Source organism: Thermobia domestica, chromosome 13 (assembly GCF_964235325.1).
Source record: "Thermobia domestica chromosome 13, izTheDome1.hap1.1, whole genome shotgun sequence".
In the NCBI taxonomy this organism is placed as follows: Eukaryota; Metazoa; Arthropoda; class Insecta; order Zygentoma; family Lepismatidae; genus Thermobia; species Thermobia domestica.
The window spans coordinates 216,998,865-217,016,151 of record NC_137466.1 but is presented as its reverse complement, the minus strand read 5'-3'; the positions used below and the strand labels follow the sequence as shown (position 1 = coordinate 217,016,151).

The window sequence follows — 17,287 nt, the reverse complement described above, 5'->3', positions numbered from 1 at the left end:
ACTTGGCTTGAGCCGGGATCGAACCAGGGACCTCATGCACCAGAGGTAAACTCTCCACCACTAAGCCACCGCAGCCACCGTAGTGGTATATGTTGACATTTGTCTATTAGCTACATGTCGATATCAACACACACATTGGCTACATTTCAATATCGATCATGCGATCCCACTACTGACATTCATTTAGTCTACCCAGTTTCTTAGTGAGTCCCCTTGCACAATTTCAACTTGGCCTCAATTGTTGCATCCTTACTGGTATGCAACCGCGCAGATCATACGGCATCGAATTGATGAAATATTATTGGTGAATTGGCAATGGCTTTCATGCTCTTGACGCTATATCTTACATTCCCGACGCTTTGAACTCACGTTTACTTAGTATGAGTGCATTTCTGGGCATTTTTCGTTATGTGTTTCCACACATGTGAATTACCCTGCTTCATCTGTCGTGCTCTACCGTGACTCCAGATGTCTTTCTAGAGCATTTGAGTACAAATTCGCTATACTTAATACTCAGAACGTCACTGTTGACCAGCATCCGTACCTGGCGATTATGCAACCACACACAACGGGCTTGAAGATGTCCGCCATTTTGTATTTGTTCCAGATATCGACTTAATACAACCGAATTACTCTTACCTGGTAGAAACCCTATCAATTTATATTCATTTAGACCAATTTTCATTTGGCAGATTGTCCGAGCATCTTGTAGATCCGAAACTATGTCCGATAGCCGAAAGTTATGGACCTATGGCGAGAAGTGCATATTTTCAGAATTAGGGCGGTCTAAAATCGCGAAAAAGCCAAAATTCAGGAGGTCCTATTTCGAATTCGAGAGACTGTGGATGGTGGTCCTTATCAGAGTAAAGGAAATTACATACTCGCAATCCAAATATGCATATTTCATTAATGTTCAACGGGTGAACAAAGTATTCCCTGCAGGGTGAAATTTCCAGACATGGCATCAACCAAATTTTATACTATGAGTTTACGACTAGTCCAAAGTAGGAAAACGATAAGCCTTGATAGCAATGAACACGGAATCTTCTGGCGCGATGTCGGAAGTGTTAAGGACTGTCAGCAGCACGGTTTCTCGTACTCGGGACAACGCAGGCTGCAGTGTTTTCTTTCATGCTTATAACTGAATAAAACGTGAAATATACCGTGAGAAAATACATCGCAGCAACGTCACTCCGAACACAAAAACCGTGGAGCTGCCGGTTCCTAACACTTCCGCCTTCCCTCCGAAGCATTGGATGTCCATTGTTGTTAAGGCTTACCTCCTGCCAACATTGGACTACCTTGAAATCAGAGTTTATCTGAAAACTCTATTGAGATCATATCTGAGAATTATACCCTGTAGGGAATACCCTCTACACTTATTTGACAATTGATGAAATACGCACTTTAGGATTGTGTATGCGTGGCTTCCTTTACGCTAATAAGAGCCACCATATTGCTTGGGTTTCGTCGTAGCTCACTTATAGAGCGTTGTGGGGTGTGAGGCCTCTAATTCGATCCCAGCTGGCGCTTTGAGCTTTGTGCTTTGTGGTAGACAAAAACCCTGTGCGTGGGTATTTCCCGAGGTTCTTCCGTTTCCTCCCAATTCCTTCGTTTCACTATTAACACTGATTTCATTATTAACCTATCTTTTAGGTTTGTTGCATAATCATTGAATTCTAAACTACTCATAAAACAAGATGAATATTGCCCATGAACTCACCACAGCAGAATTCATACTCAGAGGCACACACCACCTATTGTCTGAGAAGCACTATAAAGCAGACGGTGCAACAGTTTTCTAGGATCACATATGAATGGTTAAAAGATGTGAGCACTTTTACCGAAGAAAATCAAGCTATCTTGGTCTGAGCTTCCATTTAATCAGAGTTTAATAAAGATTTTCATATGCTGTTTAATGACACTACTCGTAAGCCCATTATCTTTGAGATGCATAAGGAATAAGAGGGCAAAAATATAAAATTATTCAGTGTTCCGAATTTCTAGATTAACTAATCTGATATCAAATTATTTTTCCAGCATTACATATCCCTTCAATGCACCGTGTAGCTGATTAGTTCTTGCGTATAAATATCAATTTAGTTGTTTCTTTTCATAAGTGCATTTTGTCGCAGCTTAAACACATTCTGTTTCTGCAAGTGCTACAAGAAAACGTCTGTAGAATGCAACATAATTCTCATATGTTGAATTTTAATGTGTCATGTTCACAAGTAATAAAACTTTACAACAGACAAATGGGAGGGATTGACTTGTTTGATACCATTATGGGTAGACAAAATACAAATCAGATCTCGCAAGTATTACCTCAGGCTATTCTATCATCTTCTAGACATGGGAATTGTAAACTCATGGATTCTGTAGACCTATAGACAAGCAGAAGAAAGCAAGAGGACCATTACAACTATGAAACTTAGTCAATTTCGTATGAAAATTGCTAAATGCTTATGTGATATTCATATTCGCAAGCATTCCATATCTGATAATACTGTGAAGGCTTCTGAAGAACAGGAGAACTCTTTTCTTTCATTACAAAACTTTTTTGTGAAGTGATAGTTAAGTATTACCTTTTAGTTATTTTATAGTAAAATATATAGGCCTATTTATCTAATATTTGTGAATGTGTAAAAGAAGTTTTTAACATTTCATATACTAAAACTAAAAACGATCGTCAAGCACAAAGTAGATATTGTGAGACGGGTCGAAGAGTAAATGCATTATGTAGCTAAATAGGTTCAAACAATTAATAATAAATTATTAACCTAAATTTAGTCCTAGGTTTTACATTTGTTATTCTATACTTCACAACATTAAACTCTACTCGTGGTATATTTTCAATAAAAATAAAAATCAATCATGCATTTTAGGGTTAAATACAAATTATTAATTTTGGTCACCTAGTGTATATTTTTCTTAGCGTTGTTCAATTTACTCGTTTCTAGCAGTTAAAAGCTTTCAAAATTAAATGGGTAAATAAGCAATTTTCTTCATTCTAATTTTTCTTATTTAAATGATAGAGTGAGAAAAAATTTAACATTTGCCCTGAGCAAAATAAATGTACAACGTAAAATACTACGAATTATAATTAGTAACAATAAATAGAAAAAAGAAAGGAAAATTAGCTGTAAATTATAATTAAGCAAAATAGAATGTATTGGATGTACTGCTGATATAATACAATAGAACTATTTGCACCATTGCTTCAATTGTAATAAATACCACGATGTAGCCAATACAAAGAAACTATCCAAGTCTCTCTTCTTTAAATTTTGAAATTGCCTATATAACTTAAGATAATACAATAGTTTTGAAGCAGCAATCGTCGATTACAATACTTACAACTGCAGTGTAAAATATGCATACGGCAGAAACCACAGGTGTTATAAGGTGAATATTTACTCCAGTAGCTGTAAATCAAAATTGGTTATGCAGTAGGTATTACAATAATTTCTCATCTTTTCTACGTATATTTGTCATTAAGAGACTAAATACTATATTGTTTCAGGTGACTTTTATAACTATGATGTTTTATAACTATAACAGTTTTGGGAGAGAAGTAATATTCTATTATTTTTTCTCACTAGCAAATGGATTACATTTTGATTTTGGGAATTTATTTACTAGATCTAATGAAAATGTTAGATATTTTCAGCATATTGCATGAAACAGTAACTTTGAACAGACGACAACTTCGTTGCTTATACAAGTATTACTTCAGACATAAAATAAAGAGTTACCATGCGTTCTATTTAATCGGTTTTTATGATACAAAGTTCTTCTGCAACTTACGGATTATCATTGATAACATTAATTCCGGATATTTAAGAAAAGCATTATTACCGATGCACTTGTGATCCTTGATTGGCCTAGTTACTGAGTCTCAACTTCTTTTCTTTCGACGGTTCTTTCATTCTTAGTTCTGAAGGCTGAGTTCCGCTATACACTATGAGGTAAGTCAGGAAATATTTTCTGATTTATTTGAGAAAAAATGTTACATCATATCACGTAGGAGATCCTACCCTTTTGTTGCATACACATAACTACACTGCATATCATACTGATATTAATACCAGGCCCTATATTATTACATTGAACACCTCTAAAAAAGCATAAAAAATAGAGGTTAATTTAGCAAAACATACCTCGCCAGCCCCTGTACCACTCTTCATTTTGTTGAGTATTTTTGCTCTTTAACTCACATACGGAATGTTTTCATTTTCTCTCAACTGGTGTCACCCAAATCAAAATTTTACCAATTTTCTTTCCAAAATAGAGCGTATTCTAAACAAGAGAAATTCCATAGGATCATTCAGAACATAGAAAATAACATTCTGATGCAATATACGTTGATATTTTGGCTATAGGAAAAATTTTAAGAGATATGGCACCCACAGGGCTCCGAGCAAATTGATTCAATTTTCGAGGAGAATCCTGGCCGTCAAAGAGTTAATGGACTTGGATGTCACTACAAAGTCACTGTATTATGGAACACCAGTATATGGATTCAAGTCACTGGGAATTTACCATGAGAGAACGACATATTGAGACTGCACTGTATATAATAAGACATATTTCAGTTCTTGTTAGATTAAACGTAATGTTATTCACCCTGTATAACGTTGTTAAGCCACCTTTTATTTTATAAAGCCACCATTAATAATGTTTTAGTTTATTTCATTATTTTGTCTATTTCGTCTTTTTTCAAAATATCGGTTTCTCACCATGAATACACACTTCGAAAAGTTTTTCAATCTTTCTCATTGAACATACTGTATAATTGTATACGATCAAAATGATAAAAACATACTAAACAATATAAATATAAAAATAGAAAACAATAAACACTAATATAAAATGTGTGTATATTAACTTTGGAAGTGTTGCCTGATAACTGTTTTAACGGTAAAATCAAGATTCGTAACATGTGTGTGTACCTTTTTACAACAATATTTAACTAATAAGTGAATCTTCTATTCCAATTAATGTTATTTCATTGATAATTGTACATTATAATATAACCACTTTGTTCAATAGCAAACATAACAGTATAAAGTAATAGTGTTATATATATATATATATATATATATATATATATATATATATATATATATATATATATATATATATATGCATAAAAATAATAAAGAAACCAAATAACATTTGAAAAAATAAGTATTAGGTTAGTTGTACATTAACCATCAAAATCCTAAAACTGCAATGATATAGAAATAATAAAATGATAAAACTATTCAAAATGTCAAATTTCAATAACTGTCTTGCTCAAGCGACTAAATATACTACACATGGAAACGTTTTAAACGAATTTAAAATCATATGACAACTGACAAGACAATTTGCTTTAAACTTGCTATTATTTAAAACCAATAACTATAACATAAACATTTTTATTTTCAGTTCTCTACAACAATATGAATTTGCATTTTTACTAGATCATTAGTATTGGCTGAAATGGTACGTTGGCATTAACATTAGTATGTAAATATTGGTAAACATACAATCATTAAGTGGAAGAAACACTCATAACCTTCAACATGATACTCCATTGTTAATGACAAAGTAAATCCTTCTGCACACTAAAACATTTACGGGCATTAATCGCATAGAAATACCAAATGAGGGCTATAGTGTCTATCCTTGGAAATTATCAAACATTTCCGATAAACGTTCTCTACTCAACTAGCATCAACAAACTAGGCATTCGAGAAATAGCGAAAAATAACCATTATCCTCAAACGTTTGCTGCCCTTTGTGGCCTTTGCATCAAGTTAACGTACACATATATAATATAGATAAAACCATATGAAGATGCTGCTCTTCAATAGCCTTTTAGCATCGAAAATTGCCCTAAGTTACTATTTCTGTCCAACTGCCATTTAATTAAACTTAATCACATAGAACACAAAAGTGCTTCCAATACACTCATTTTGTTCACTCGATGAACATTATCAATACCCACGTTCCTAATCAACTCATGTCTAATTTTCTTAACATACCTTTATTGGATGGAATAATTATTAAAAAAACCAGAGGTTAAAATCATAAACCATACATGTTACAGTCGTTAAGTAAAAATCTAAATATTTTTCTCTCTTTTTTTCAATACAAAAATTCTTAAACTCATTATGCCGATTTAAATTCTTAAATTTGTTGTTGTGGGTTTATTGGCAAGTGCTAACTGAAGTTAAAGGTTTCTCTTTCTAACGAATAAGCGCTCCCGTCATTGGTTGAGAACATTTCGTTCATATAAACAATGTAGGGAAAGTTTCAACTATTGCATCTTTTGTATTAAAAAACAAGTAAAAGCTGAAGAAAAGTTTGATTAGTCAGATTTTTACCTGAATGAATATTGGAAATAAAATTAGGTTTTCTCTCCATCACGTGTGAGTCATTGACCAATTAACGAAATAACCAATAATCATTGAAACAATATGGATTTATCAAATTCTTATATTTTAAACTATATAGTCATTCATATAAAATGTAGGTTAATGAATTGATCTCTAGGATCAACAAGCACTGGATTACCATCTTTCGGATGAGGAATGCAGGAGTGGCCAAATTTTCCTAACGATTCAAAGGAATCGTTTCTTACATTAAATCCTTGCCCTTTTCGACTTGGAAGCTTGGTTCGAATCCTGTCACGGTCGCCAATTAATTGAGATCGCAGTTTTCGTTATGGCTTGATTTTTTAATCAACATGAGTATGCTACTTCTTTCCTTTTGTCTCTCTATATATTCTTCTCTCTCTGTTTCCCAGCTCAGCCGCAACGAAAACCGACTCGACCATACCTATTTTCAATCTCCACCGAAGTTGGGAATGACGGATGTGAATATAAGTACCGTTAAATGTCTAGACGAGTATATAGATTAAATCGATAAAAGCAACAGGCTAGAAATAACTTTGCAAAAAAAAAAAAAATAAAATAAAAATTTACTCCATACTATGTAACACATATAATTGTGCCTACAAATTAAATTATACGTAAATTACATTAATCGTACATTAATGTCAGAGTTATTACTTTTCATTTTCAGAAATTATTAATATTCCCTTTTTAATGAGCTCTATCTTTTACATATTAGTAACGATCTATACGTGGCTCTTTTTCCATTAAAGCGTTTATGATACTCACAATAATCTTTAGCAGGTCAGTCCACTTTGAAGTCGTGGTTGTCCTGGCATTAAGCCACAAGCAATCACATTGGCCCTAACTGGTTATATGGGTGATAATCCACAATTGTCCATGCCGATACGAGATACGTTCTCACGTTTGATCCTTTCGAATTTTCCCTTTGATATTTAAAACAATGCACTGTTACTTGCTATGTGAACATACGAAAGAATGTTGAAACATGCATAAATTCAAAATAATTCAGTGTTTGTGATGCTCGACTCTCCAAAACACTGAGAATAGGATGGGGAAGCGCGTTTCGAAACACTGAACTATTGAATTTAAATATATATAGTTTCCTCACAGTTTACTAATTCGTGATGCTCAACCCACCGTCCCTTTATAATAGGGCGGAGAGCGCCTTTCGACACAGTCGCACGGATCAGTTCGGAATCATGCGCCTGAATGCCTGTTTCTTCTCTACCAATCCTCATGCTGCAAAGCGTTGGGAGGAAGAAAATTTCCCGAACGTTCCTACCTACGGGACTAAAGTACAAGTATAGTACTAAGGAATACAGCGTGTGGGCGATTTCCTTTCCTTTTTTCTCCATATAAAGTGCTTTGAGCGAAGCCAAGCGCACAAACCCATAGACAAACATACTAAGCTTGTGAGAGAGACTGTTCCAAGAATTTTCTCATCCTTTATACGAGGCTTGGTTAATACATTCAAAGTAAACACAAACTGTTTATCTTCTTTTGATCAAAGCAATTGATGAGCCTCAAAAAGCGGTGACAGAGATTTTCTAGGATTATTTTATGCATTCAACATGAACATCAGTTGTTATGCAATAAACGCAAATCTGTAGTCCATTTCTTTTTTCATACGAATTAATTGGTCTCTGCTTATTACAGTCAGTGCTCTGGAAATTCGATCTTTGTGGCGAAGCGGCTGCTTGTTGAACTTACAGCCAAAAGCACTGACAAGCTAATAAAACCAAATTAACATTTAATTCGGAGCAGAGGGATTTCAATATTCATGAAGATTTCTTGAAATTTGTCCCAGTCATAATACTTCACGATTAGCTTTAGGAGAGGGAATTATCACTAATCTGACAGCTTTAGGCATTGACGTAAATTACCTTCGTGATCAAGGCTATGATGTTGCGAGTGCTATGAGTGGAGGTTTCAAAGGCGTTCAGGCTGAGGTAAAGAGAATCTATCTTCAGGCTGCTAATGTTCATTGTACGAATCACATGCTAAATTTGGCTCTCTCGAAGTCATGCACTATTACATCAATTTGAAACTGCCTTAAAACTGTTGAAGATATTATTAGCCTTTTTCTTGTAAAAAATACTTACTGAGAGAAAACATTAAGCACAGTTCACAAATTAGTTAAAGGAACAATATATCTCAGACCCTAAACCGACTGTGTGAAACACGCTGGGTGGTGCGTCATAAAGCACTGACTACGTTTATAGATATTTTTCCGATAGTTGTAATAAGCTTTCAACATATACAAGAAACTTTTGATAAAGACCCATCTACCAGGACTTGTCAGTTTTTACTTAATATTTTACATGGGAATTTTCTGTAACTTTGTTCGTGTGTGATAAAGTTTTTTTTCTTTGACATATCTTTGTCACTGTCACTTCAATCAGTTGGATGCGATTTATTTTTGTGTTTATAACATGTACACATTGTCACACAAATTCTCCAGAAATCCCGAGACAATGTAGATCAAATTTCCAAGTCAATTTTTGAACATGCTGAAACACTTTGTAAAGATTATGACGTCAACTTACAAAAACTGCCACGGCCGAGTGAGCAAGCAGACAAATAATAATAAAAAAAAACTACATTGAAATTTCAACTTCAAAGAAACTTCAAAGAAATTTTAATGTGTAACAGTGTATGTTACTCTATTAGTTTTTATATTAAATGAACTGACTGATCACACAAAAACACCATTTGTATACTGTAAACGTTGGTGCCAAAATTTTGTTCGAGGGGTTCATGGAAAAACATTTCAGAAGAAGTGTTATTGTAATAAATGATTTGTCAAGCCCAATTTTTGCAATCAAATCTGAATATGAAATTAAAACAAATGGGAATCTGTGCACCCAGAAGCTCCCCTTCTACTACCATCGAGAGCCTGAATGCATGTCATCAGATTTTCTTTCTCGATATTTACAATCTTTTCAAAATTCTGTGTACTCTACCCGTTGCAACCGCTACTTCGGAAAGGAGCTTCTCTCTTTTTCGCAAAGTGAAAACTTGTTTGCGGAGCTCCCACACTGTAAACAGACTGAATAGGCTGGTACTCGTTAACATGCATAGGAAAGTGAAAATCACACCACAAAAAGTTATTAATAAATTTGCTGTGCAACGTCAGAGAGTGAATTTTGCCTTATAACACGTTTTGTTGAGTGAATCAAAAGTTTATTTATATTTATATCCTATTTACATAAATTGAATATTGTTGTGTTATTGTTTTGTATTGCAACATGTTGCACAGAAGAAACTTAAAACATTATATATTTTTTAAAGAAATTTTTAGAAATTACAACTTCTTTGCATGGACAATTAATGAATTTTCATGGGTAAATAGACTTCCAATCTGTTGAAATATTTTAATTTTCTCGCAACATTTCTGGAATAAAAGTTCTTGTATTAACACGTAAAATTCTACCAGCTTCAGGTTTCTTTACAATTTTGGAACATTAGTAACTAAATCATAATGGTCTGATAAATATCCTCAATTTCAGACCTACAAGAAGAGTACACACATCTTGTTATAATTACTTGTTATAGTTATCATAATTATATAACACATAATTAAAATGTATTAAACGTATATGTGCAAATAAACATTTTATAAAAAAAGTAATGGTGAAATATGATTACAATCTTACCTTGATTTAACGCTAGTGCAGGTAAGTAAATTACTAATGGTATGTATAAAAGCTGAAAAAAGAAATACAGAATAATGAAAATAATTAAGAATGTAATATTCTTTACATAAGTTTCCCCATTGCGGGAAATAAGTTGCCCTTCATTAAAGTTTAAATACTGTAATTTTATTGAAAGCACAGGATGTATTTAAGACATAACTATTCTCGGCACTTACTTTCTCATGTCTCAAATTAGTTTCTAAAATTAAGTTTGATTCATGGATTGTTGTTTTAAGGAACAATAAGAAAAAATATTTTCAAAAATGTAAATAAAATAATGAAAATAGAAATAAAATATAATATATTATATTATTAGTTTAAGAGAGGATGTACAATATATATACAATCCATGTGAAGCATAAAACCAATTCTCATAATGCGCATATTTATTTCTTCATTTGTTTATGCATTTATGAATTAGAACTACTTAATAGTATTAATTTACAGAAGTAGAACAAAATTATTGTAAGAAATTACCAGAAATTAGCAAAGATAGGTGCATAAATATAGAAACGCTCTTAATTTTGATTTGGAATGTAACATCCTTTTCGGCACTGAGAACATGCCTATATGAGACGTAGATTCGAACAACAGGACCTCTCATTTCGAATCAATCTCGTATCTCCGGCAAGAAAGGCTCGTACGCTTATGTGTGAGAAAGTTTTCATACATGTTACGATTTAGGTATGTATATATTAGTTTGTTGACGATGAATAGTGAAAAAAATATGTTTTTATTCTTTTCCTATTTGTTTTCCAATATTTCAATATACATAGTCGTGCCATAAGCTCTGTTCTTTATTAAAATAGGCGAAAGAAAACCTAATTTTATAGTATACTAAATCCTTTATTGTCCCGTCCATTTTAGTACCAAAGGAACGAAGAAAAAAACAAAAAAAGAAAACACCAGTATATTCAAAATGGCCTCCGTTGGTCTTCACACACATCTTAAATCGTTGAGGCTACTAGTTACTCACTGCACGCACCACATCTTGGGCTATGGAAGCGGCTGCTTTTACTAGAGCGGCCGTAAGTGACTTAACGTTGCGATGAGATTTCTTGTAGACCTTCTCCACTAAGTAGTCCCAAAGGTGGTAATCAATCAGATTGAGATACGGGCTTCCAGAAGGCCAATTCTCAGCGGATTTGAAGTGGGGAACATTGTTGGCAAATCGCTGCTAATTGATCTTTACCTTATGTGCAGGCGCGGAGTCTTGCTGGAATGTTCATTTTGCGCCAGTAAGCAGTGTGATTCAATGCCTTCACTACCTTCACCAAAACATTGTTCTGGTTATTTGCTGCCTTTGTCTTGACTCCCTGTTTGCAAACATGAATGTGGATGACACCGTCGTAAGACATGCCCCACCAAACTATCACGAAAGCTAGGTGGTGGCCTCTCTGAACCCTAGAAATTTGTTTGGCAGCTTCCTGAGAACTTTGAGCATAAATTCTGTTATTTTTCCGGTTGATTTGTTCTTGAACGGTGATTATTTTTTCATTGGTGAACAGGATTGGCCTGTGTTTCCCGTTCGAATACCGCTAGAGTAACCTCTTGTCTTTTGTGTCTTGCATCTTCTTTAAAGCTGGTGTCAACAGTTGTCCTGTGGTTCTTCTGTACGCCCCAAATTTAGGGTTCTGTTTGATCATGTAGGATATCGTTCTCTTCGATACATCCATCTCCCGTCCCACGATTTTCTGTTTTCGAAGAGGGTTTTGACGAATTCGCGCAGCTACGGCTTTTACAGATGCTGACGTTCTTGAAGTGTGATGGTGACCACTTCTTGCTCTGTCATCGATTGAGGAGATGCCGTTGAACGGTAAGATGTATAGATACACAAATTTTTGCGTGATTTGCAAAGACTTTAGAAGACTGAAAATCTTAACCGACAATTTATTGCACCTGTGCAACGCGATCACAGAGATACGATTCTTTTTGATGCCCCAATCCATGTTAACTGGACAAGTGAACGGCACAAACTGGGGAGTGGTTTGCACTACAGGTTTGGCACGATGTTCTGTAAATAAAGCTGGTCGCAAACGTCAGTCAAATGGACCGTGTGGCGCTAGTGAACGTAGGGAAAGAACTTATTACACGACTGGGTATACAAAGAGATAAATTGATATATGGGTGTCGTATATGTAAACTCACAACAGCCCTCACATGATAACTTTGTAACCTAAACTTTTATAGTTAACATAATCCAACTCGTTAGCTATTTTACTTCAAAGAACTGGTTGCATTTTACAAGTTTAAAGGACGTACCAGTATCTGGAAGGTTGCAGCGAATTCTCTGTTGTTTGTTCGAACAGAGTCACAAAAAAACTGTGTCACGATCACAATGCCGTAATTAGAACTCGAATAGATAGGGCCCAGAACTAATTTGACAATTATATATACGGAACATACTAATAACTGAACGTTCAGGTGTTGAATATGGTCACAGGGGGTCACTGGGGGAGGGCCTATCTATCGGCCTGGGTCTTTGAGAATCTTCCTATACGCTATCCACCTGTCGCTCAGATGTACGACACGTGGCTTACTTCCATTGTTTACAGCAGCAAAGGTCAATTTCTAACAAACCGTGAGCCAGCAGAAAATAAACATTAAATTTGGGGAATTTAAAAAATATTTCTTGCCCTGCCTCAGTTCAACATTCGTTGAATCAGCATAAATCATATGTTTACTGAATCTTTGTGGTATTCTCCGTATCCTGCTTTTTTCTCATGTGTCTGGACCAATCAGAACCCAATATATTTGGTTTCTAATTGGTACGAATATTTGAATGTAACTCTATGAAACATTACATTTTTCTAAAATATCTCCCCGGCACGAATGGCTTTACCTTGCAGAATGGAATTTGGATTTGAGTTTAGCGTCACTTTTAGCAGCAATTCTACATGAAACGTTGAGTCCAAATCACTTGAGATCCCGCCGGTTATGGAATCCGAGTCCTAGGCGTCAAGGGCGTGTACACTATCCAGATATTTAAAACGGAGGCCCCATGCAGAATGGCTTTAGTAATCAAAAAGCAACAAAAATATTCTCATAGTTAAAAAAGGTCTTAATTTATGTATATTATGAAGGCCAGCTACACATTCCCTGTTACATCTGAAGAAATAGGAACCAATCATACGTTTTAAACTTTTATTTGCACGCCAAATGCATCTCGCGTAAGTCTGTTTATTATAATCATACTTCTGCTGCAGAAAATATTAGTATTGAGTAACGTAAGTAGGCTGACTACGTTTATCTAATAACTTTATACTAGTGACCTTGTAGTAAACAAATTCTTTGAGATCATTCAGTGTCCGAAAAGTAGGTTTTATCTCCTACGTTAATGATTTATTCAAACAGGAAGTGGTTAATTTTAATCGTTTCTGGTTTCAACATTTATCGTTATAGTAGATAGCCACAAACTGTTTACTGCAATTCTGTACTCATGAGAATATTATTTCCACACCCCGTAGCAGTCTACTAAATCTGGAAGTGGTTAGAATTTACTAGTATTTATGGTTTCAATATTGATTTCAATAGAACAAAAACGGTAAGAGATGTCAAGATGCATTTCTTTTTCTTTTCTTTTCTTCTTTTTTTGCAATCGATTCAGCTTTCTAAGAATATATTTTATCTCCTTCTTTAGGCCTTTATTCAAAGCAGAAGTGGTTCAAATTATTGATTATCAATTTTACCATGTATTGCCATACAACAGAAACGGTAATAGGCAGTGATAAACTGTTTTCTGCATTCGATACAGTATCTAAAAAGTATAAACGAGGGGAAATCGAAAAGTAAAGGCACATTTGAGAAAAGCTGAATGATTTATAATGACTTATTCTAATGATAGAAAACTGAAACATATGTTATTTTTCTACGTAACCTCCTTGGACTTCAATGTACTTTTCCCAACATTTTCCTATGTGGTTTTTGATTCCGTCAGAAAATATGTTTTTCAGTTGCATCTCTAACCTATTTTGCACCGCACACTAGCTGATGGTTGACGTTTACATTCCTTAACTTCTTGTGATGATGGATGTTTCCAAACCATGCTCGCAGCCTTATTTTTCGGTTCGGGACGATGTACCCAAGTTTCTCATTCGTTGAGGTTGATGGACAGCCGGATCTTTCATCGTCCCATAAAGAAGTTCTTCCTTGTTTGAACTTTCTATCCATACGTAGATCTCTCTTCGCGAAAAACATCTGTCACCATACTGAGCTCGCATTCGACGAATAATGTCGGCAGGTTTCACACGTTCCGCATACAAAAAGCGAATCACTGAGCTTATTTCCTCTTTGGTGCAGATCGCAAATGCAGCTGCCATGTTTAACGGTCTGCTACACTCCAACGATGAATGCAGGAATTCAAGCGACACGTTGTATCTAAGTGTTACAACTACACTTACTCAATGCAGGTTACTAGCAGTGTTGCCAATCTCTGAAAAGAGAAATTGCAAATGTGCCTTTACTTTTCAAATTCCACTCTTATATATTCGCAATCTACAATACTCTACTATTAACAGATGTGGTTTACATGTATAAGTACACTCGATTTCATGTCTGATTCCCATAGAGTAAAAACTGAAGGAGACATCTAGAAGTTATGATAATATGACCTTGTGTCCATCTTGAATAAAGAAAAATACAGCTTTCTTAGAAGGCTGGCTAGAATATTTATTATAAAAAAATTAGACTAGAAAAGTAACGGTTTCGGAAGTATAGCACTCCTTCCTCAGACTACAATCTCCAAACCACATTCTACAACTCTAGTAGAGTGTGCTCTGGAGAGTATATAGGGTCTGTCCTGAATGAAACCAGACTAAGGCTGTGGAACTGGATGTATTGAAAGTAACATAAAATACAAGTAGTAATCTTCAAAATAACACCCAACGACATCTACACAACGCTTCCAGCGATTCTGCCACTGTATATAAGCTCTCTGGAACTCCTCTTGTGAAATGCTGTTCAGGGTTCTTGTAACGGCAGCTTGAACAGCTTCGATAGACTCGAATGAACGTCCTTCGAGGTCTCGTTTTAGCCGCGGGAAGAGGAAAAAGTCACAGGAGGACAGAACAGGGCTGTAGGGAGGTTGTGGAAGCGTAGAAATATTTTTCTTGTCCAAAAACTCCTGCGCAATCCTTGCCGTGTGACTTGGCGCGTTGTCGTGGTGCAGGGTCTAGTTGTTAGCGATGTCCCTTCGAACGCGGGCGACCCGTTTGCGCTGTCTTACGAGGACCTGGACGTAGAAAGTCGCGTTCACCGTCGCTCCTTGTGGGACGAATTTCTTGTGACCGACGCCTTGAGCGTCGTGGAAAAAGACGAACACTCGCACAACGTCTCACTCAACACTGAATTCACACCGAACCACTGCTCGACGCAGACAGAACATTTGTGTTGCTACGGCCCTCCACTACCTCTCCCGGTAGTTAGTTACACTAGAGGGCGCCACATTTGAGCTAGTCTGGTTTCATGCAGGACAGACCCTGTAGTCTGAGGAAGGAAGTGCTGTACTTCCGAAACCGTTACTTTTCTAGTTGAATTTTTTATAATAAATATTCTAGCCAGCCTTGTAAGAAAGCTGTAATTTTTTAAACTAGAAGTTCTTTTTCGCAGTTATTTTAGCGCCTCAAAAATATTTTATCTTTTCTTTAACCACATATTCAAATTGAAAGTGGTTTAAATTAACGATTTTTGATTTCAACCTTTACCGCCATAGAACAAAACCACTAAGGTTTAGCGAAGCAGCCAAATGGCGTTTTCATATGGCTTTATCGTCCAAGGAACAGGTTCTATCTTTTGATCATATTACTCAGTTGCAAGTTTGAGTATTGAACTCGCATAGTTTGGAAATCTATTGTAGTTTCACCTGTATGGAACGGAACTTGCTTGGTTTAATTAATCGATTTATGTATTGTATAAGAAAAATGTAAAAGTATTAGAGACATATAATACTAGTAAATGAAGCACTTACTACGTAAATAGTAAACAAAAGTGATGCCACCAGCCTTACTGTTCGGCTAAAACGTCTTTCGAAATACTGGAAGAATACAAAATAAATAAGTAAATAAAAATATAGTATTCGTGTAGAAAATGGCTTAAAATGCACGTCAACTTTTTTACAATTTTCACCTGAACTCTATTCAGCTTTTTCTAGCGCCTCATTGAAAATAAAAGTATATAATTGTTGAAGAAAACTAAATCAAAATACACTTTGTTGGGTCCGATATTGTACGTTCAGTGCACAAGGGAATCAAGTCCACTTTTTATTCATGTTAGACATATTTAGTTTGTTAGATCTCAGTGTGAAACTTCTTTCAGGACCTAAAAGATTCAAGTCCAGATATTGTAAATGACTCTTATATGGTTATAAACATTGTAAAAGTTATCCTATTATTAATATTATACGAGTACTCTAGTTACATTATAATTCTTTTTCTCCAACTTTGTAAAAGTGACTTGAATCCCCGTATGTTCTTAATGTCTCATTTGCCAGTGATCAAATCCAGAATTTAAAAGAATGAACAATTGTATTGATTAACTGCTCTTTGTTCTTTTGCATGGTCTCCGAAAAAGAAGTTTAACCAAACATATTTCAAATCCACTTTTACTTACAAATCTCAATCGTACGGAACATTGATAGCGTTTTATGGACCGTGATGTTCTTAATATTTAGCAGTTGCTATTCTATACTACATTTCTGTAACTTTTCAATTACTGTGTACATCTATGCCGAATTATTTGGTGTCAAACTACACGAAGGGGTATCGTAGAGTTTTATTTTATCACCAGAATTTATTAAGATATGATTATGAAATTTTGTCAGTTATGTTTCGTCCTTATGTGCATGATATTAAGAAAATTAGCTCCTAATGATTGTTTTTTTTTTTTTGCAGGGTGTACCAAAATTGAGCAAAGTGCAAGATGGATAAGATTGAGGCTCGCAGTGTGATAAAAGTTCCTGCAATTGAAAGGTAATAATGCCAGGTTAATTCATGACGAGATGAAGGCTGCGTATGGCGATGATTGTCCATCTTATGACACCATTGCAAAGTGGAAAAGGAAATTCCAAACTCGTCATTTGTCCCTAACAGACGACCCAAGGTCTGGAACACCATCCCTGACGGATGATGTGGCAATTGTGAAGAACGTGGAGTGTTCAATCCACGAAGACAGACGTGTAACCATGCAAAA

At 35.2% G+C, this 17,287-nt stretch overlaps 2 protein-coding genes across 2 annotated transcripts in view; both read right to left on the bottom strand.

Annotated features, from left to right (window-relative positions):
- The window catches only part of LOC145667974 (sodium-coupled monocarboxylate transporter 2-like), a 45,243-nt gene extending 33,783 nt beyond the window's left edge, over positions 1-11,460 (bottom strand). The window contains exons 1-3 of the mRNA XM_081735399.1: positions 11,371-11,460; positions 10,064-10,115; positions 3,358-3,425 (exon numbers count right to left, since the gene is read on the bottom strand). Of these exons, the coding sequence (XP_081591525.1) occupies positions 3,358-3,425; positions 10,064-10,115; positions 11,371-11,460 (210 nt within the window). The remainder of the gene's footprint in view (positions 1-3,357; positions 3,426-10,063; positions 10,116-11,370) is intronic.
- A 180-nt stretch (positions 11,461-11,640) lies between these two features.
- LOC145667973 (uncharacterized) lies at positions 11,641-12,051 on the bottom strand. The gene has a single exon (XM_081735398.1). It carries the CDS (start codon positions 12,049-12,051, stop codon positions 11,641-11,643), a length of 411 nt encoding a protein of 136 aa, XP_081591524.1.
- Between the last annotated feature and the right edge of the window lie 5,236 nt (positions 12,052-17,287).

Bases quoted from the DNA above. Each gene is read 5' to 3' on its own strand.
- LOC145667973 (XM_081735398.1), bottom strand. From the start codon at position 12,051: ATGGATTGGGGCATCAAAAAGAATCGTATCTCTGTGATCGCGTTGCAC.